The sequence below is a fragment of the Branchiostoma lanceolatum genome, chromosome 14, assembly GCF_035083965.1.
Source record: "Branchiostoma lanceolatum isolate klBraLanc5 chromosome 14, klBraLanc5.hap2, whole genome shotgun sequence".
In the NCBI taxonomy this organism is placed as follows: domain Eukaryota; kingdom Metazoa; phylum Chordata; class Leptocardii; order Amphioxiformes; family Branchiostomatidae; genus Branchiostoma; species Branchiostoma lanceolatum.
The window spans coordinates 13026745-13049780 of NC_089735.1; the positions used below are offsets into that span (position 1 = coordinate 13026745).

General features: G+C 39.3%; 1 protein-coding gene across 1 annotated transcript in view; it reads right to left on the reverse strand.

The window, feature by feature from the left end:
• Positions 1-2642: 2642 nt before the first annotated feature.
• The window catches only part of LOC136448394 (macrophage mannose receptor 1-like), a 37055-nt gene continuing 16661 nt past the window's right edge, over positions 2643-23036 (reverse strand). Inside the window, exons 21-40 of the mRNA XM_066447840.1 lie at positions 22853-23022; positions 22081-22148; positions 19852-19952; positions 19305-19459; positions 18335-18431; positions 17623-17783; positions 16578-16680; positions 15737-15882; positions 14162-14280; positions 12893-13032; positions 11952-12181; positions 11137-11308; positions 10149-10261; positions 9348-9489; positions 8708-8902; positions 7829-7980; positions 6486-6604; positions 5400-5539; positions 4614-4790; positions 2643-3972 (exon numbers count right to left, since the gene is read on the reverse strand). Coding sequence (XP_066303937.1) covers positions 3746-3972; positions 4614-4790; positions 5400-5539; positions 6486-6604; positions 7829-7980; positions 8708-8902; positions 9348-9489; positions 10149-10261; positions 11137-11308; positions 11952-12181; positions 12893-13032; positions 14162-14280; positions 15737-15882; positions 16578-16680; positions 17623-17783; positions 18335-18431; positions 19305-19459; positions 19852-19952; positions 22081-22148; positions 22853-23022 — 2927 coding nt within the window. The 3' untranslated portion in view covers positions 2643-3745. The remainder of the gene's footprint in view (positions 3973-4613; positions 4791-5399; positions 5540-6485; positions 6605-7828; positions 7981-8707; positions 8903-9347; positions 9490-10148; positions 10262-11136; positions 11309-11951; positions 12182-12892; positions 13033-14161; positions 14281-15736; positions 15883-16577; positions 16681-17622; positions 17784-18334; positions 18432-19304; positions 19460-19851; positions 19953-22080; positions 22149-22852; positions 23023-23036) is intronic.

Genomic DNA, 23036 nt, shown 5'->3' on the forward strand with positions numbered 1-23036 from the left:
GAGCAGTGTGAAAAAATGGTGGCAAAGATAAAGCAAAACATCGAATGCTCAGGACTGTCACTGTACTCAGGAACAAACACACTATCTCAATCCCCTCAGCAAAAACACAAATATTGAATGAAGACCTTTATTGTATGTTCGTGCCCCGAGGGGCTAGATACTGGTCGTTTAACACAAACCTATTACTAACATGTAAGTGACATATACAGTGAAATATATACAGTACATTGTGTAAACATACATGGTAGACGAAAGTGATAGGCTAAGCTAATCGAGTAGAATCAACGTCTTCTCGCTTCTTTGTACACGTGTAGATGTATGAACAGATCATGTTTCTTATACAAGGTTTGTCTAGACGCAACAAAAATATGAATTTATCCGTTGCGTTTAAATATTCAAAGTATGGGAATTTCTCATTACTACATTTGAAAAGAACATTTCTTTCTATATCGTCAAGTTTACAATCTAAAATGAAGTGCCGCTCATCTTCTATTTGATTTGAATTACAATATTGGCAAAGTCTATGTTCTAGAAGCGTGTGGTTGTGCCCTCCTGTTTCAATATGTAATTTGTGACAACTAATCCTGAATTTAGTAACAGCTATTTTGTGCTGTATGTTGTTTATAGATAGATACTCTTCTCCCTTATATATTAAAAAAAAACTCTTTTCTACACCAGGCAATCAGATTGTACAACAAACAATAAAACCCAGTGTGCAATAATGGGCACCTGTTATGCCAGGGACGTATGTATGGATGTATATATTAGACATATTGTATATAGGTGATGATCTCTGTTTTTCTTGTAAATATTCATGTAAATATCACCACCATCCAAGCTTGTTTTGTCTGCCAAGGTTTGATATTTGAATAAAGAAAGAAAGAATATTTGCTTTGCAAGACGTGTTGTTTGTGAAGCCGAGGACTCGATGAAGTAACGGCGCGGTCACATTTCGTAGTACGCCGTCTTACGATATTGCAGAAGTTTGAAGCAGCCAGTGACAGAACCAATTAACGACAAGGATCTAAAACAACCTTTTTCGAGTAACAAGACAGGTGAATTTTCTTACGACATATGCAGGACTATGCCAAGAATGCAGTTTTCGCATTTGAGGAAATTCCTACACTTAGCTAGCTACACTAGGTTGTCTTGAAATTGCGGATGATGCAGTCTGGGTGCCTTAGGGAGTACCTTTAAAAGTGACTTGTGGTGGCTGTCTGGTACATGTACGTGCTAGACATCACGAAAACCCGTTGGTTCCCTTCGGGGAATATAGACTACATATATACAAGACCAACTCCCGCACCGTGGATTGACTTAATGAAGAATACCAACTAAATCCTGCTCGCTTTCTACGGGAGATCTACTCAATCTAGAAGGACCTGAATCGCAAAAAGCGGGAAAATGTCAACCAAGTCACCGGAAGTGCAAGCAGTAATGTCATATTTCGACATTTACGCTTTTTATTGCTGCGTCAATATTTTTTCGGTAAATGTGGAGGGAGGACCTTTTCGCGTGATTGATTCAACCTGCCCCGCAAGGAGATGCGAGAGCTCTAAATGTCATTTTAGAGTACTCTTGCAAAGTAACGCAAAGCCGTGTGCATGTGCGTAATCGTGTTTTCTCAACAGCGGCGCTCCGGGAACTGGGAGCTTGAACAACTTTACGATTCTGCCTTACAGCCATACACAAGACCAAAGAAGTTCTGGTTTGGCTATTATATGTTGTTTTTTAGATAGTAACACTCTCCTCTCGTCTTGTGTATGGCTTTAAGTTTGTACATCTATCTATTCAGATTTATCACATGTGTGCAGATTAGAAACCACATATGCTAGTGTATTTGGAATTTATCCAGAAGCAAATCATCATGATTTAATACGTTGATGAAGGTTTATCTGTGAAGGCTGCAGCAGGGACTGCCACTCGCGGATCGGACTGCACAGCCACCGGAGAACCTGTTCCAGGAGAGGGCGCGTGCCATCGTCTGTTCAGACGGAAGGAGGCCGATGATGATGGATGATGATGATGATGAAGGTTAGACATCCAGGTAGTAAGATACGCCAAAAATAGTTACTCAAGCAACTGGATAAAATTTTGAAACAGTCAGACGTTTCAGACAGCATCCGCTATCTTTCGTCAGTGACTAAAGAAAGATCTGGTAGAACTAGTTTTTATACCAAAACTCTGAATGGATATGTTAATGAAGTGAAGACAATTTCAGATGGTAGCGGATGCTGTCTGAAACGTCTGACTGTTTCGAAATTTTATCCAGTTGCTTGAGTAACTATTTTTGGCGCATCATGATTCAACATCGATACCAGACAAAAATAAAGGAATATGCATGCAAGAAAATCATGTTTTAAGGCATGGAAAGATAGTAGAGTTATGCACAATATTGCACAAAGATTTTGAGCACATTGTATTATATCAGAAAATGCCCAATCTGACACCATACAGATCTAAATCCACAGACTGCATGTCACATGCAGATGGAAAAACAGCAATGTTCTACTTCAATAAGATCTCATGTTTTCTGAAAGTGCATAGATTATTGTCATGTCATTATGACAGGTATGTACGAAATCGTACAAACTGTTAGCATTAAAAAATGTTGACAACAACAAAAACGGCATTGGAGGACATTTGTAATAAATCCCTTCATTTTTTTTAAAAGAACGTGTGTGTTTGACATTCGAATTATATATAACATTTCAATCATTTTGAATAATAAAGGGTACATTCAATTTAACTTGAGCCTTAGAGTTGCGGTAGAACATGCTGATGCCATAAATATTACAACAGCATCAAGAAAAGGTCCTATTAGCTTTTAACAATTCCCTTCTATGCTAATTTGTTTATCTATGATGACAGAGGCAGCTCTGTATTATGCCTAATTGCAAGCAAAATTCATCTTTATATCTTACTGACAGTTCGTCTAAATGGCATCTTATGCATTACGCTGTAACAGCTGTTTTACAATAACCCCGTTTTCTCGACACAAGGACCATAGAGATAGAACTTATTGAATTCAGTTAAGTGATTCCATGTATACTAAGGAGTTCTAAAAGCAGGTAAAACAAACGAACAGGGTAAATTTAAAGCAGCATAAGATTGCAACAAATTTATGCACAATCATACAATCAAAATCGGTTTGTACAGTTTTATAGACTCTTAATTCCCTTCCTGCGTGCTTGAATTGACCTTATCTATAATAGTATAATGTAAACGCTGGTTTAAAGATATGACAATCTTAGGTGTTACACTAAACTACAGATTTAAGTTTTATGTATTTGATCAGTAAAAGTTCCAGTAAAATTTGACGGATCTTTAATGTATCTTAAATCGTGCTCAGGAACCATTTCAATTAGCAAAATTACAATTTTTAGAACTATTCAGCATTATCCTTGAGGCCACACCTTTTTAATTTCCTGGTTAACATATTTCTTTTACAAATCTTAGCACAAGGACATCATTAAAATAGAAAGCTGGGGTGAAAACTTGCACCTGACCCTGTTCACTCCCTGAAACTGTGTGCACCAAAGTAAAAATTTTCATCTGCGATCCTGTTGTTTTCTAATCTAGCATTTTTTTCTAAATTCCATTAACCATGAAATTGAATTGATGTGGCCTGAGGACAGGCCCATAAATGGCTATAATCATTATAAATGTACAAAACGCCATCGGCTGTAAGATTACTGATTTTTCAAAAAGTTGTTTTGATCGCGGAAGTTGGAAGAGCGGCGTTCTACGCAGAGGTGTCTCCACCCATGTTTGCCATCGTAACTACATCCGTGCCAGAGCTATAGAGAGCATTATCGAATCCGACCGAACCGCCACTGTCCATGCTCTTAAGTAGGGGAGGGGAGCCTGCCCTCCGCCGCACGACGAACCAACCAATGGCTATCCCCAGGGCAAGGACAACGACCACGGCCAGCAGGATAGCAACAGTGGAACCTGTGTCCAGGCCTCCACCTGTATGAAAGAAAAGGCGTGGAAATAAGAAATTTGACTTGTTTACCCATTGTACAATAAGTGGACGTACAAACTACAAAGAACAAGAAATAGTAATCCCTTCAATTACCAGTGAGAGTTATAACTGCGGAAGGGCCTTTATATCGGCCATACAGATATAGAATTTTTGCCAAAAGATCTTTAGATCACCAATAACAATTACACTGCTTAAAGAAACTCTTCGGTTATTTAATGACAAAGGTTCTCTAAAATGATAGGTAACAGTTGTGACACTTTGCATTTGATGTCACTGTATCATCATCACTTTTTACACACAACAAACAGCTGTATGGGGCACTTCCTACTACATGTATCTCTTTAGAAGTTAAGCGTCGCAGGTTAAGCCTCGGTGGTCACGTAGTTCCCCTTGACTAACCAGCTGTTAAAGTACTCTTTTGGACCCCAGAAGCCAAAAGGAGAAGAGGCTATCCATACTCCACAGTAAAGAGCATTATCGAATTAGAAACTGGTCTAAATGGAAAAGACCTGACAAAAATGATATGTAACCGAGAATACTGGAGAAACTTTGTAGACGCTTCAACTCGTTAGAGTATGATTATCCATCGTATGTTGTCTCTATGGTGAATAAAAAGTCTCCTTACCGCTTTGCTTCTGAGGTGAAATATTGCCATCGCCGGTGAAGACTACAGGAGGGCGCTGGGTCCCGGTGACTGGCCTGACTGGGGTCGGTGTACGTGTCGGGGGGGTCCGTGTGCTCTGCGTGTTGGGGGTTCTTGGGGTAGTTGTGGTTGAACCTGATACTGGGAAGCCTGAGCTCCCTGTGATAATCAATACAGTTGATTTAAGAGTTGTTGCATGAGAAAATTAACCAGGCAGAGGTCGGAAGACAGGGTCAGCCAAAGTGGCTCATACTTTGTATGTGTGATAGATATGTGGAACTATTCAAAGGGAGCTTAGGCCACACCAATTTAATTTCTTGGTTATCAGATTTTCTTTTTGATTTAGCCAAAAAAAATCATGAAAACAGAGGGCTGGGGTGAAAACTTGCACCTGGCCCTGTTCACTCCCTGAAATTGTGTGCACCAAAGTACAAACTTTCCTCTGACATTTTGTTTTCTTGTTAATTTTCCAATCTAGCATTTTTTAAAGATTCTGTTAACCAAGAAAATTAAAGTGGTGTGGCCTTAATCTGTGACACTTTGCATTTGATGTCACTGTATCATCATCAATCTTCAACTTGCCATTCATTTGCCGACTTTCCATTAAATTCTTTCAGACACTTAATTTCTCATCATTAGGCAATGCATCTCTGTAATTGTTATCACCAATTTGCGGTGGCATGGTCTTAGGTGTTAAATATAATTTGTTATGTACATCTAAGAATCAATGGAAAAAATAAAAGTACACGTCCAAGAAACTCCACCCACCTGGAGATTGTTCACAGACGTACGGTTTGGCGGTTGCACAGTCCAGGTCGTTCCATTTGCCCACCTTGCCCCGCACAAACATCTCCACACAGTCTTCTCCGGTAGCATGAGCGTTGTTGGGCTCACCAGGATTCCACATACTGTGGAAATGTACAAAATTATCATTCTATACAACGTGAAGACAATTTTGTTTTTCTTCTTGCTCTTTATTATCCCAAATTAAGTAACCAACTTTCAACTCAAATGAGTCTAATTCATATTTGGCAGGCATCAAAATGAACTTATCCCTTTTCTCGACTTTCCAAATGTGTCCCAGTTAATTCTACATAATTTGACACTATGCTAACGATTTGTTTTACATTGTCTAGAATTTGATTAAATGTAATAACTGTCATCCTTGGTTGATATTGTTTTTTTGCCATATTCATTTGCCACTTATCAGTCACTATTGGTTCTTTTTGTTATTCATGTTCTGAACGTTTTGTTGATAATGGACTTTTCATATTCATTTGTCCACATAAATTCTGTTTGATTTCAATGTTCTGTAATCTTTGGTTGATATTGATTTTGTTAGATTTATTTGCCAATGATACTGTTATTACTATTTTATGGATATTACTTATATCTACACAGTAGCTCATTTCTGTTTCCACCTTTACTTATTGTTTTGGATCCGTGGCTTATGGTTATATTCCTGTACTTTGTTTTTCTCTTGTTTTGTTCATTTTGTGAAATGCGATGAAAAAATTAAAAGAAAATGAAAAAAATTCTACATATTTTCAACTGTCTTGGAGTAAGCAACTGGAGCAAACTGTGGTATCAATAGCCTACAACGCTGTCGACATAAAAAGATGTTGAAAATCCATAATATTGACTTAAGCCTAATTATCAAGCTCTTACTTATTTCAGTTGCACTTGGCTGCTTAATGTCATCCATTGCACACAAAAATATTACTATAATTGAAAGTTTATTGCAAGTTCTTGTCCGTAGGCAAATACATTTAACAGGAAAAGAACGGACAGACAGTGAACAATATAATGATAACATCTGATTCTAAAGTAGGATCGTGAGTTCAGCTGCCTTACGTGACTGTTGAGTCGAAGGGTGTGTTGTCCACCCACTCAAAGTTCATCTCTCCGGGGATATCGTGCAGTCCGATCCAATACTGGCCTCCATTGTTGGGTAGCAGCTGGGACATGAATAGCTGAGAAAAAGGAGGGAAATACATTTGTTTGAACACAAGTATTTGAACACATTTGTCTAGATCTGGACAGCAAATTGTCTCTTTAACATAGCCTGGGTACCATCCTCCGTAGTATGGCTGAATCTTTTTGCTTGCCAACTCTGTGGAAGCGAAAAGATTGAGCCAGCGGTTACTACGAAGGATGGTACCCAGGCTATCTTCAACTTGCCATTAATTTACCAACTTTCCATTACTTCCGCTATGAGATATCCCCAACTTAAAGCGATGTCTGACCCAGGTGTAGGTTTGTTGGACATTTACACAAAACATCCTGTGCTATAATTTGGAACATTAGAAGCCAAACGTAATATATGTACAATTGTGATACAGGGTATGCTGAGGAAGTCAGTTAAACCTTTTTTTATTATTGGTCAAATTTATATAACTGTACATAAAGCACCATCCAGCAAATCATTGTCTAAAGACATCATTAGGAATGTCTGAAAATTTAAATGATTTATCTCCGCTTTGAAATATATGTCTTTTGGGCAATAGAATTATCAAGACAATTTTCGGAGGCTAAATTTCTGAATATAACATTGAAGGGCTTTAAATGTAAATTTAGTCCCGTTTTATTGTTATACCAAATTTTTACTTCGTTCCAAAAGGAGACTACACAGATGTAATGCCAGAAGACATGAGTGTATGTTTCTTCTTCAAAATGGCAAAGGGAGCATAAGGGGCTATCTACACGTGCACACTTCAAAATATACAAAAGCCTATTGGTAGGCAGAATTTTATGAATAAGTTTATATTGAAACGATCTAGAAGTTGGGTCAATGGTACATCGTAATATGGAGGCAAAGACTTGTTTCCAGGGGATTGGAGTGTCAAAGAGGTACAGCCATGATAATTGCACATTGTGTGGGACATTGCACATTGTGTGGGACATTCTCGGTTAAACTTTACCATGGTGTTGTTGAATGCATTATTCATTCGAAGTGTTTCCAAAATACAAGGGGCCTGATGCGCCGTAAAACACAGCAAGATCTAAAGTAAGGGTAAGGCTTTTCACCCACCTGTTCAGCTCTAGTTGTGATACTGGTAAGGTCTGCCATGTAGGCCATAACTTTACCATGGTGTTGTGGAATGCACTACTCATTTAAAGTGTTCCTAAAATACAAGGTGTCTAATGCGCCGTAAGGTACGCTAAGCCCTGAGGTAAGGGTAAAGCTTTTCACCCACCTGTTCAGCTCTAGTGGTGATACTGGTAAGGTCTGCCATGTAGGCGCCACAGGCTGTTCTCGCTGACCTCCAGTCTTTCGGGTCCTCAACGACGAGATAACAGGACTGGTGATAGGCCAGCCATCCGTCAGGACATGTGATCAAAGTTGGGACTGTAATATAATAGATTGATAAGTTTATCATAAATTCATGCCTGAAGGCTAAAAGCTAATATCAAGATGGATACATGTTGATGAATAATTATGACAGTGTAGGATACAATTTGTCAAGCTCTCTGAAAAAATTATGGTTAAAGGCACCCAGAGCATTTTATGAGGTTTGAAAACTGGAAATATTCTAGTTGCTACAATCTTTATGAAATTAACATTTAATGCCACTGTTAACCACATTTGCGTGCGGATTTGTTATCAAAAGTGCTCAAAAGCGGCACAAAAATAAGCTACATGGTGATCTTTTTGTTTCACGCGCCTAGTGTAAATAGACCGATACCATAGCCCTGACCACCTCTGTCAAAATGTAGACATGCAAAATTAAAACATAAAAATGGAAATATTTGACGAACATGCAGTCACTCTCTCATTGGTCGAACCGCTAATTGTGCTGGACAGTCAGGATCAGTCTACTTGGGCTTGGATTTTCTATCAGTACTCACCACACAACGACATCGTATCTTTGCTCCTTTAATGTCGATATGTAATGGTATAGTGCTATTGAAACTTACTCTGTGTAGGAATAACTAGAAATTTGAGTTTTTTTATTAGTTTCTAGCTTTGTAAAATGGTCTGGATGCCTTTAAAAGTTAATGGTCTTGCTTTGTTTTCTCGTGCAATTACGCTTAAATGTGTTATTAAGGTAAGTCAACTTGAATGTGCTCCTTACTTATTGGGGTCTTGCAGACGTATCCTCTCTGTGCGAAGCACTCCTTGTCGTTCCATTTGCCATCCCTGTACATCTCCACACAGTTCTCCTGTACTGTGTCTGTCGGGTCGCCGCCGTTGTTGTTGTTGTTGTTGGGCTCGTCCTTTGCCCAGTTGGCGTAGCCGATGGCCGATCCATCGTTCCAGACAAATGACTCTACAATGATGACAAAAAAATGATCCAATTTTAATACAATGAATGTCTGGATACTAAAACGAAAGACAGAAAATTTTAATGTTTTATTCCGGAATCGATTCTTTTCATGTGTGTTCCATTTAAAATTTGTTCTTGACTTGTAAAAAATTAAGCATAGTGCCATTTTAATACTATGCATATAGCGTTGATTAAGTTCATAGGAAAATTCCTCATTCTTATAGTCCTGATATATACGTCTTCAGCTGAAAGTAGCCTGAAATCCCCATACAAGCAAAGAAACATTGCATATTAAATTTGGCTCCACCCCTGAAAATATTCTTAGGCTTCAGCCCTCCAAGTTTCATGCTTTCATCGCTGACTAAGCAATTGTTACTACCGGTATATTTTTCATTCATTTCCTGGACTATCATATAGAATTACAGATCAAGAGATGAGTGTAGCTTACGATATCTGTCTCTGTACATCCCGATCCAGACGTTGTACCTCAGCCCACGATGTACAAACCCGCGAATCTCTGTCTCAGCATGAATACTTGCCAACTCTCCTCCCCTGTTCTGGCACTCAAATACAGCCTCGTACCAGGTGACCTGGCCAGAATAGAAAACATTGTTAGTGGTACATATTCGTAGGTACAAAATGTGTGTGCGTGATGAAACAATTTGACAAAATTGCAGTCAAACCAGTTCAAGAAGACCACTCAGGACATAAAATCTGGTCTATGTGGACAGGTGGTCATTATAGACATGATGCTTGTGTCAACAGAAAGAATAACCTAAGGCCACACCAATCTAATTTCTTGGGTAACGGATGTTTTTTCAATTTTAGCACGCGGACATCATTAAAAGAGAAGGCTGGGGTGAAAACTTGCACCTGACCATGTTCACTCCCCGAAACTGTGTGCACCAAAGTAAAAAAACTTTGCTCTGAGATTCTGTTTTCATGTTTATTTTCCAATCTAGCATTTTGTCAAAAATTCCGTTAACCAAGAAATCAAATTGGTATGGCCTAAGGGACCACCAAAATGTGGTAACACTAAATTAAATGTAAGGGTTTAACTGTGTTAGAGATGAAGTGTTGTCAAGAGATGTTGGTTTCATTAGGTGTCTTTGCTTGTAATTTAAGTTCTTAGGCAGTAAATTACCAGACACAAAAATATTCAAGTTTTAACTTAAACAATACCATGTATTTGAATGATTTACACACTAGGGAGTATTCAATGCTATCTGGCCTATCCTTCTGTGCACACCTGTTTTGCAGGGTCCTCGCCCTGCTCCATGTAGAAACAGCTGTTCCCTATGGAGAACCATGACGTGTCTGGGCAGTGGCCAGGAATAGGGTAAGGAGTTGGTGGTGCCATGTCTGTTGAAGTAAATATTACGCATTGAATTTAAATCATCCTTTGGTGTCTGTATATTGGTTGGGTGACATATTCTGTGTGTCTATAGGGCAAAACATTTTGTATCATCTTTATTTGCTATCAGCTATTATTTGCTATCAGTAGCAATCTAAGTTTTTTTTCCAGTGCACTGCAAGAAGATTTCACAGCAATTTTAATAAAACACAATCGTTATAGCAAGTATCGACAATTTGTACAAAGTAGTGTCACTGCCATCATTGACAGTTCTACTTCATACTCAAATATTCTGATATTCCATTGAACATAATTCTTGACAAGTTCTAGAATTTTTCATTCAATTGCTGCTGTTACACATGCACATGTATCTCAACTCGACTCAAGCAGTGTTCTTCACAGATTGTCTTAACAACCAAGAAATCAGAACTTTTATGTGAAAGCTCTGGTATAAAAAACTTGGAAATAATAACTGTTACATATACATAGAACTCACAGCGAGCAGATTGATATTGGGATTAGCAGAGCACTTTGGATTTATTCTGAAAATCTCAAGATTTTGTGCTAGATCTTGAGATTTTATTAGACAATCTTGAGATTTTATGAGACAATCTTGAGATATTTTAAAAGGTCTCAAGATTTTTCCATTGGCAAGATGGTTTCAAAGCATCTCAAGAGTTTTTTTCACAACATCTTGCATCTTGAGACATCTTGATGAATGAAAAAATCTTGAGATGCTTTGAAACATCCTAGAGAAATCTTGAGACCTTTTCAAAGATCTCAAGATTGTCTCATAAAATCTCAAGATTTACTACAATATACACTTATTTTCGACAATTATTGCAAAACAGTCATACTAGAGAGATAAAAAGTACAGTATTACCTGATGTGGTCTTGCAGAGGTACGGCAGCTTGGTTGCACATTGGATGTCGTCCCATCTTCCGTCAAACTCCATTGCCACGCAACCTTCATTAGCTTCCCTACTCGGCTCATTCTCACCCCACCTTGTGTAGAGCACCGGCCAACTATCATCCCAACGGTATACTCCAGGGCTCTGGGAAAAGAATCATGCTTTTAGAAAGAACATTATGCCCCTTTCACACATCAGGAAAATTGATTGACAGTCGAGTCTGTGAGCTCTTAATGACACCTCTCCATCACTGTCCAATTTTCAGAGATCAGCCGATGTTCACAGGTCTTCGAGCTCTGTTCAATGTGATAGGGTAAATTTTCAAGGGAAAAATTATGCCCGAGTCTCTGGCGATTTTTTGATTTGGTAACCTTTTGGAGATTAACAAATATGGCCAAAGCTTGTTGACCGAGTGACATTAGTGCTTTTAAGACAGCCCTTTATCAAAACGGATTCCTTGTTAGTCCTACCTGGTGAAACTACAGAGCATAAATTCAACAGCAAAATCTTCTAGAAAAGTTTCAGTCTAAGTTTCAATCCATTTCTTACATGTATTTTAAGGACTACTGACATGGAATTTCATGCCATTCTGAGTCGGTCACGTGTCTCTTACGTCACGTTCCAGAAGTAGACGGGTCCGTCAACCGAAAATTTTGGTAAGTCCCAATTTCTTTACAGTGTTGGGTGATATGTTTAATCTAAGTTGATAATGAATTCTACCGACACAGATGAACTTTCATGCTAAGTAATTTATGCAATTTTTCTCATACAGAAGCAAATATCTTACATCCATGTCGGAGAGGCCGATCCAAGCCTTCCCCTTGACAGCCGCCTTGAGGAAGTTCTCCTCGTAGACGTCGACCACACTGGCTAAGCGGGAACGCATGGAGCGGCACCCCTCGCGGGCCTGAGACCAGCCTTCCAGGGGCGTCCTCATCAGTTGGTAACAGCTGTTACGCCAAGGCATGAAGCCGGGGATCGCGCACGGGTTGACTGGAGACTGGGTCGCTATGGTTTCTATTGGGAACAGACATTGACATCATATATTATGATAATTATTATTATTGTTAACTGCAATTTTAGAGAGGAAAGTATGTAAAGACATATTACTTAAAAATGGTAAGTTAGATTTATTCAGACACATACATGTAGTCTGATAAATATTTTCATCTCACTAACCAATGAAGGGGATTCATAGGAAATAATTGCTGCCATTTGCTGAATGTTTCCCTACTTGCGTCCCAGTAAACAACATCTGTATGTGTTTGACCACTTTAGAAAAAAAAATTAGAAAAAATTAACGGTTCTAAGTGGCAAATGTGCTAGATGATGGCGCATCGGCAACCAAATCCGCAGTGTGTTTTTTGGCACACAGTTTGACAGATTAGCCGAATAGGCTCGGTGGGCGTCACTCCACCGTCCGGGAAGGTAGTGTAAAGTGTCTTTCCCAAGGGCACAACGTCGGGGCATGGTGAGTATCGAACTCGGGACCTATTGATTCCGAGTTCAACGCTCTAAGTCCTCTAACCGTTACGCCACGTCAACGTCATGTTACCACTTTAGGAGCAACTAATAAAAGAAATGTACAATTTTAATTGATTCAGACACATAATCTTAATCTCTCATATATTGTTATCATCAAGTTGTTAGTGGCCTGGTCTATGGTCTAATACAATATGTGCGTTTTGAGCATCAATGGAAATGAACAGACTACTACTGACTACCCACCAGGAGATCGTTCGCAGACATATTTCTTGGCGGTTGCACAGTCCAGATCGTTCCATTTGCCCACGTTGTCCTGCACAAACATTTCCGCACAGTCTTCTCCGGTAGCATGAGCATTGTTAGGCTCACCAGGATTCCACATACTAAGGGATAAAAATATCTGTTTCAGTAACAATCTGACTTCTTGTTTCTGTTTAAAGTCTAACCATAATCAAATCAAAACACTCATGCATCGTGTTGAAATATTATATATTTGTCAGGCATCAAATTATGCTCCTTTTCTTAAAAATTTCCTTTCCTCTCCTTTCACTGAAGTATCCCAAAGTTATATTTCACCTGCCCCATAGTAAACAAATGGACTAGTTCCCCAAGCTGTTTTGGCTGGATTGCAATGTGGGCACTTTTTATGTTACTGTATCTTTGCGTACCCTAAGCTTACAGTTAGCCCTCGGGCATGAGTTTGCAAAGGACGGTTCTACAACATTGTACCTCATTACACTGAGGACATAAAAGGATGGTGAAAAATTCATAACATTAGTTCCAATCAATTTCCCACTTCTTTCAGTAACAACACTTTGCTAATCTTTTTGTAATCGAATTGCAGATTACAACATTACAGTTAACAGCGAGCAGATTATTATTGGAATGAGCTGAGCACTTTGGACTAATGCTTCTGACCGTTTACAGCATACATATCCAATATTTTGTGAAACACTTCTCTGATACACAACGGATCATAATGACCCTAGCGGGAGGCTTCACGTTTCGTTGAAAATGAAAAAAAACTCAAGATTTATTCTGAAAATCTCAAGATTTTGTGATGAATCTTGAGATTTTATGAGACAATCTTGAGATTTTATGAGACAATCTTGAGATCTTTGAAAAGGTCTCAAGATTTCTCCAGGCTGTTTCAAAGCACATTTCAAAGCATCTCAAGATTTTTTTATCGCATGTCAAGATGCTTTGAAAAAATATCAAGATACAAGATGTTGTAAAAAAATCTTGAGATGCTTTGAAACCATCTTGGAAAAATATTGAGACCTTTTAAAAGACATCAAGATTGTCTCATCTGTTTGGGGTCATTATGATCCGTTGTGTATCAGAGAAGTGTTTCACAAAATATTGGAATATGTACCTTTAAGCTGTAAACAGTCAGAAGCATTAGTCCAAAGTGCTCTGCTCATTCCAATATTAATCTGCTCGCTGTTTTACTACTACTACTGATAAAAACATCTAATGTATATAAGAATATGATTTCTGCTTTTTTATCACCTGAGAGCTAGGCTGTAGGATGTGCCGTCCACCCACACGAAGTTAGTCTCTGATGGGATATCGTGCAGTCCGATCCAATACTGGCCTCCATTGTTAGGTATCAGCTGAGTCATGAATTGCTGAGGAGGAGAAGGAGGGGTGATTCGGTTCAATCTACATTATTCTACACATGACACATTTCCACGCTCAAAACTGTCCCTTCAAATTGTCCTTATATTACATGTATGACAGTTCCATTCATTTCATGACGAGGTATCCTCAACCTGTTAGTGATGCTTGGGCTAAAAGTTGGAGGTCACCAAATCTATGCTTTGCTATAATTTAAAAATTCCACAAGTCCTTTTATCTGTTACTAATATCATTGATAGTTTCTCTTAACTCTACATCTTACATAATGTAAATGCATTTAAGGTTGCTTATTTCGCGGTAGTGAGAAAATGGAGTGTTTGCGTTGTTTTTAAGTTCGCGTTTGAAACCATAGTAGCGCTATATATAAAGTCATAGGTAGGGAAAAAGTTTTGCGCTAGTTTTAAGTTTGCGCTGAAAGTTCACCAACCTCGAATATAAAACCACCGAAAACATTTCTGCATTTACAGTATTACAGACACAGATCAGCAACTGCCACGGTCAATTGACAGGAGTTTGCCGATCTCTAATTGAGAATCTGTCTCTGCCTGAAATCACTCTGACTCTTGAAGGCTTTTTCCAAATCCAGCATCTTACAGACACACAGGTCATCAGCTGCCACGCTCAATCGCACCATGGCAGTTAATGACCCGCATCTGTAAGATGCTACATTTGGAAATGCCAGCCTGGATATTTCTGTCTGAGACAGTGTGCTTTAAAGAAGAGAACAATGTAACTTCCTGTAGTGTGGCAGCTAATAGCCCATTCCATATGAATAATGAGATGATAGATTTGGAAAAAGCCATCTGAAGTTTTTCAGTGAGCCAGGGTAAGGTAGTTACGTTCTTATCTACACAGATTGTCACACCCTTGTCTCAATTGAGCATAGCAGCCTATGACCCGTGTCTGTAAGATGTATGAATTTGAGAAAGCCTTGAACAGTTCTATAATTAACACCTAGAGAATGGAGGTTGTATAACCACCTAATTAACCTTTAACACACTTACGTAGCCATTTGGCTACCAATTTTCTATTGGCTTCGGGGTTAGCCAGCAGGGAGGGGGTTAAAGAAAGGATCCAAACCGATGAACCTCCTTTTCGCAAGATTCTAAAATGTGCCTTGCTCTTCTATGTCCAATTTCTTGACAAGTATCATCATCACCATCATGGGTACCCCCAGATAACCCCGCGAGGGGCAAAGTAGAGGGGGGGGAGGTCCCAGGCTAAGGCCGGCAGGCCTCCAGCCTGGCACGGTATGACTCAAAGGTGGGAGCCGATACAACCATGCCAGGCAGGGGGATGGTGCCGGGGAAGAACGAATTTTTGTATGTGTCTGTCAGGTCGTTGAGTGTTTGAAATTTAAGATGGTGACTACCCCGGGTGCGCCCCAAGTATATACAGCCTGAAAACACGACAGGATCTAAGGTAAGGGTAAGGCTTTTTACCCACCTGTTCAGCTGTTGTAGTGATACTAGTAAGGTCTGCCATGTAGGCGCCACAGGCTGTTCTAGCTGAATTCCAGTCTTTGAAGTCCTCGAAGACTTGGTAACAGGACTGCTGATAAGCTATCCATCCGGTTGGACATGTGGTCTCAGCTGTGGAGATTGGTTAGAACAAAACACTCGTTTTTTCTCAGATTCAAGGCATTGTCAAGTTCAGTTCAGTTCATCCACTGTGAGGTGACACCATTGTCTCCACAAGTCCCTGTCAAGCATAGCATGACCCTCGCCAAATCACTCGAGCAATCGAAGCTGTATAGCCACCTACTGCCCCCCTCAAGCTTAAGGGTTGATATCAGCGGCAGGTCAACCCGTTCATGTCATAAACTTGATACTGTGTACTGCAGAACTGAACGATACCGATCAAGTGCTATCCCCTATATGGCGCTGTTGCTAAACTCGTAATCACAATGCCTACGTTGCCATCGTTTTTGCGTTACTACCATTTTAGCGAAACCAGTAACTTCAAGACATTATGTTTGATGTTGAAGATGTTAATGTGGAGATGTCTGATTTTATATATCTAATATTTCAATGTATATTTACTATTTTAACTGTTAAATTACTGTGTATTTTGATAAGATAACTTTGCAATGCCCGGCAACAATTCAGCCAATTTTCTGCCACCGTGGGGCACGTTTTAGCTTGGATCAAATAAACCATTGACATTGCAGAGTGCAGCTCATCCTCTTGTAGACCCACATCGTCATTGCCCAAGTTAAAGCAACATTTGTTTTTGTCAGTCTTGTAGAATAATAGACCACCAAGTAACGTGATTATACAATACAAACCTTTGTAGGTCTGACAGATGAAGCCCCGATCCTTGCCACACGCCTCGTCATTCCACTGTCCTACATTGTCTTCTAGCACGTACATTTCCACACACTCCTCAACCTACAAGACAACAAGGAAATTTACTTGATTGACAGTCTATCGTGATGTGAGAGGTACTTGTATGCAACATAAAAACATTAAACATTATACTCTCTGAAAAATTAGACTTAGAATTACTATTAAAAATGCATTATACTCTCTTAAAATTATTACACAAAACTGTTTGCCGACAGATGTAACATTTATTGTGGGAGGATTTAATTTACATGTCATTAGATTAAAATTTTGCCCAAATTGAAGGTTTTTTAGACAAGCTGGATCAAGTTAAAAACTTTCAATATACATATATATATATATATATATATGCATGATACCGACAGTGAGGATTTTTTGCAATGCATTGCATAAATATGGTGAGGTGAAAATTTCAAATTGGAGGTTAAAGGTGCCCTAAGCAATTTTAGGGGGTAAAACTTGAAATATTCTGGGGAAAGCAATTCTGTTTGGTGAAATTGAAATTGACGTTTACTTCCCCGTATTAGCACATTTGCATTACTATTTCATACTTTGGTCGTTTAAAAAGAGCACAGAAAGAAGCCACAAAAGGAGTATTGTATTTATTGGTACCACCCAAAAATCAGCCCAGAATCCAGCCGTAACCGTTTTCCGTCGACAATTTTCGTTAACTTCCGGCCCGAGCACATTGAGCCATGACCACGTGATTATTTCTCGGAAGCGCTCGGGACTTATCGGTTAGAATCGTGCATGTTCGGAAGATTAGAAATGATTGCTGGCCTCCAAGTGCTCAGATTTTCAATGAGGTCACACCACACAACGACATCGCATTTTTGGTCCATGATGGTCGATTTGCAATTGGATAGTGTTACTTAAACTTACTTTGATCACGATAGAAATCACTAAAAGATTGATTTTGAAAATATGACTTTCAACGCCCTAATATTGCTTAGGTTGCCTGTAAGTAAAAGATTGCACAGAACGTACATTAGACATCCAGTCGTTCGGTTCTCCGTTGACCCAGTTCGTGTAGGTGACAGGGTGTCCGGAGGTCCACAGGAACATGTGCTGATTGACCTGCTCGGACATTCCAATCCACAGGTTGTCTTGTCTCACACTGTATGGCCACAACTGGGCAGTCAAGAAAGCTGCAGAGAGAATATGAGAAGTCATATTGAGCATAATTAGGGATGTATCCAGGGCCCGTTCCTCCATCCCGGGCACTGTCCGTCCGGAAAATCTGAACTTCATCATGAAGATATGTTTTTCGTAAGCTTAAAATGACAACAGTTGATCAAATTTTGCCTTTTCCTTGCAATGCCCCAACTATAAATTAAGGGTGAATGACCCTTTTGAGGAGACAGCGCTGAACGTTATGTTTCATATATGCAGCCTTTCTTCAAGATCTTTTAAATTTTTTTTCATACAAATGCAAATTTGCACGGGCCTGCTTACAAACAAAATTACAATACAAATACATGTATATGCAGCATTACAGTCTACTTTCCAATATATTATGATTTTGTGGCTGTTCTATGATGAGAGCTTACAGAAACTTTTACTGGAGGTATTTCTTTTACGAAAACAGGACAAAATCTTCACACAGATGTACTTCCTGATATGAAGTTTATCTGGTCTCTACACATAGATTAGCTGAAATTTGAAAAAAAGAAACACATAACACATGACAAGAACAGACCTTGTTCAAACTCGTCGTTGATGGCAACAAGGTTAGCGTACTGGCCCTGGCTCTGACAGAATGACCGAGCTGCAGTCCAGTTCATCTTGTTATTATTCTGCAGGTAGGAAAAAGATAGAATCAGTTTTAGTTTAAGATAGAGCGAGTGCAGAAACGATCACTTAGAGTAATACTTTGCCCCGAATACGACTGCTAACACACGGTTCTAGCTCTGGACATCACTGGCCTTTCTAGACTAGATGCCAGACGTGTCGAACTGTGCCTAAAGTTTGCTCGATCTCACAAGCAGTGGCAGATATCGTGCTTGGCTGCCATCACGAAGGTCGGCAATAGAACTGAGTGTCCACAATAGAACACTCAGAAACAGTACCAATCTGACACAGTTTAAGTGTCATACACAACGTATGCTATTGTGTTGTCTGTTGAATGCCAACAAATGATAATACTTCAACAGACTTTTATTTCTTGCAATCTTAGACTCCATCAATATCTACATGTAGTTATATAATGAATAATAATGATGAATCTTAAATTTGTAATGTTTTGTAAAGTCCTGCTGACATATGTAGGACATATTGTGTACAAAAGCCGCAATTCAGCACCTGTGCTGCAAGTTTTTTTTGTAATTCTTTACATTGAATAAACCATGATCTCTCTCTTTCTCTCAGATAAATTCTGGATTCTGACTCAAGTTCCCAGAATTCTGGCTCAAGTTCCCAGAATTCTACAGAATCGGGTTAATCCCTAGGGGTCATCAGTGGCTACTACATATTTCAAACTTCATTTTTACCCCCAGATATTAAGCCATTTGGGTTTAAGATTTGGGTTTAAGTTTGAGGTAGTCCTAAATTGAAATCTATAATTAAACTGGAGGCTGTTTGTTTTCGTTGAAGTATACATGAATACTCTCAAAGTTCACTGTCCTTTATACTCACATTGACTTGCAAACAATAAGTCTCAAGCTACACACCTCAACCCAATAGCACTTGTTTCCTCCATAGTCTATCCAGCCAGGGGGACAGGTACCCTTCCATGGGTCAGTGGGGGGAGGCACGGTAAGTGGAACAGCCGGCCTCTTGCAGATAAAGCCGTTGGGAGATCCGCAGTTTGCATCATTCCATGATCCTAATGTACAGTATAGTTAATGAGTTGACTGCAGAAATTATGGACAAAATCATATGTGCACATGTATCCAACAATTAAAACATGTAGAATATTGGCAGGGTAATGTTGCACATCCTTTCCAGCATTTTCTGTGTACTGTTAACAAACTTTAAGACTTCATTTCTTTCTCACTTAGCAGCTTTTTATACATGCAATAACAGCCATTTGAAAAATGGGGAATTTCCGACCCACCAACCAACCAAACCACCAATTTACTGTAATAGAGCTTACTAGCCTAAGGATTTTACCAAACACATTCAACACTTAGTTTTGTGGGGTGAAAAGTTGAGGGCCATGATGAAATGTCCGGTGGCATGACATCAATTTCAGTCTGTAATGATACATGTACATACCTGTGCCCTTGTAAATCTGCCCACACTGTTCTTCGCCGAAGCTATCGTTAGGCTCTCCGTCGTTCCAGTTGAGATAGACATATGGAGAGTTGTCGGACCAGCTGTGTCGTACAAAAGATTAAACAAGCATGTTGCTTATGATAACTTTTGCAGGGAGAATACTTCTGACAGTGATATACAATGTATGGACACTATATGAATTCCTCCAAGATTATATGAGCCTTGAATGTATGGTGTAATTAAACCTGTACATTTATTATTCTACCTCAAGGGCTGTTTCATTTTAGATCCCTGGGGCACTGTACAAACATGTCCTTGACTACATTTCTTAAAATGCTGTTCTCATATATTGTGTGTAGTACCATCAGCATCATTCTGTATCTATGTTAGCCAATATAATCGCCCTTCAGCCTAACACAGCAGCTGGTCACGACCAAAAGACATGTCACACCTAACGTCTGCACATCTAGCTGTAAGGCCGCAATAATTTAATTTCTTGGTTGAGGGATTTGATTTTTAAATTTAACAAAAAAGGAAAATCATGAAAAAAGAAGGCTGGGGTGAAAACTCGCGCCTGACCCTGTTCACTCCCTGAAATTGTGTGCACCAAAGTACAAACTTTCCTCTGAGATTCTGTTTTCCTGTTGATTTTCCAATCTAGCATTTTTTTTAAATGCTGTTAACCAAGAAATCAAAATGGTGTGACTGTGGCCTAAGCCTTGTTTAAAACTATCTAATGAACAGTACTTTGTGGCAACACTGTGACAGTTTAGGTGAGATTTACATGTCACTAGTCTTAAAGAACATTGTGACGCCAGTACATCATTCTGTCAAACGAGAGAAAAAATCCTGAAACTTAAAAACTGAAAATATAATGGGAAAACATTCCGTGTTTGTTGCAACTGTTGGCTTTCTAGTTGCATGATATATCTCTGCCTCAAGGTGGTAATACAGTAGGCAAGATAATCTATATTGAATATTTTGCAGTAATATTCAACATTGTCAATTCATGCTTACATGTGCTTAACTTGTAGCAGTTGAAAAAATCTTAAAGTTAGAACGACAAAAGAATTTTACATCTCAATGCTACCAATTTGAAATTGAATACCTGCAATTGCCATTGTACTTGAATGCTGGCAAGGTTTCATTTGTAATCACTTTCTCAAAGGGATTCAGTCTACCACCACTGGGGAAATCTAAAGCCTTGATTGTCCTTGACAATAGCCTATGTAGTATTTCACAATAAATTCTCGAAGGGGTCTGAGCTATTTATATAACAGTAAGAGGAAAATTGTAATAAGATGATACCCTCAACAAATTACCGATAACAGAATAATTCTACTTCCCTTTTATCTAGCCGGTAATTTTACCTTGAATTGAAATGAATGTTGCTGGCATCAATGTGTGAACATCAATCACTCTCACCACCTTAATTGCCCACATGTAGAATTTTCCATCCTTCTTTAAATGCATTACACAGGAGCTCTTGATCCCAAGACTTCAATCCCCAAAGGGATTTTATTGCAAGGAGAATAAAGTACATGCATCAAGTGTTTACTATCAATTTGTGTGAGGGAAAGTGCATTTCTCCTTCTGTGAATAACAGTGTTCAGATAATATTGTCTCCATTTATTTTTGTAGAAAATGCCAAGAAGATGAATTTGAGTTCTGTAAAATTGATTCAATTAGGTTTGCCAGGACTTCAATTTGTAGTAGGAGGGGAGAGGAGGCATTCACTGTGTTGTAATTTCTCCGTTGAAACAACTATGGTACCACAATGCAAAACAGAGCAAATGTTTTTCAGTGTTATGAGTTTGTAGTGAGGTACAAGCGGAATTTAAAGTGATGTCCCTGTGGCGCAAGCGGTAACGCAATCACGCTGCTTCGCCATCTGGATCAAATTCCATGGATCCTAGGACCTGCGTTCGATCCTCGGGGTCGACTCGAGCTCGGACATGTTGTAAGGGATTGCATTCGTCATTTCGGATGGTGACGTAAAGCCGGCAGCCCCGTGTATGAGGGAGCTTCAGGCATTAGCCTCAAGCGTCAAACCTCCGCACGTAAAAGAACCCAACACACTTATCAAGAAGAGTGGGGTGACCCGGTGTGCTTGGCCAAAAACCTGAGCCGTAGTGAAGCTGCTTTGCACTACCGTACCACTAGCTACTTGAAAAAGCATCATGCTTCACCTCAAATGAAATTGCCTTGAAACAAAACAAAGCTACATACCTGTAGATCTGATTCACACCATACTCTCGAATTCCAAGCCAGAAAGTGTTGATTCTGGACCGGAAAATCTAGAAACAGAGAAAAAGTAACTCAGTTATCAATTTGGCATTTGACTACCGCAGGTATATAAACTCTAGCTTAGTTAGGTATGACCATCTGGACATCATCATATTGTGAAACCTTTGTGATGATTTCAACTTGCTTGATCCTTAAGTTTTTACATACAATCTACATGCTACATGCAGTATGCAACCAAACAACATACGTACATATGTTAGAAAGAAGCTCATTTATCTTTATTAGTAATATTACTAAAACTCAGCATGTACTTACAAAAGACCTCATTTCAGAATGGTATTGACCCGAAAAGAAGGGAAGAGGAGCAATTTAGATAAGCTATTCCCCCAGAAACAAAGCAGTTTCTACTAGAAATGACTTGACTTGTGACTGGTGGGGTCGTGTGGTGCGACGCAAGGTGTTCGGCTCAGAATCAAGTGGTTCCGGGTTCGAATCCTGTCATGTCACCGATCTTGTGCCCTTGGGAAAGGCACTTTACACGACCTCCCTCACTCCACCCAGGTGTAAATGGGTACCTGACTTCGGTTGGGAAATGTCTAATTGAGGTCACCTGGTGGCGCAGTTCCACAAAATGCCAGTGTGGATAAAATATGTGTAAATTGTGAATTATGTGAAAGCTGTAAACCCTGCATCAATTCAGCATTAGGAAGGCTGCCATTGCGAGTAATTTCTAACAAAAAAAACTATGAGTTACATTTCTGAAGATGAAGTCCTGTTCATCTGGGCTAGTGATGGACGTGAGGTCTGCCCCGAGCAGGAGACATGTCTGTCGTGCTGGCAGCCATCCCATCAGATTAGTGTCGTTGAAATGGTAGCAAGATCCTCCATAAGATACCCAGTTAGGGTCTCCATCACAGTAGCTATCTGTAATGAATAGA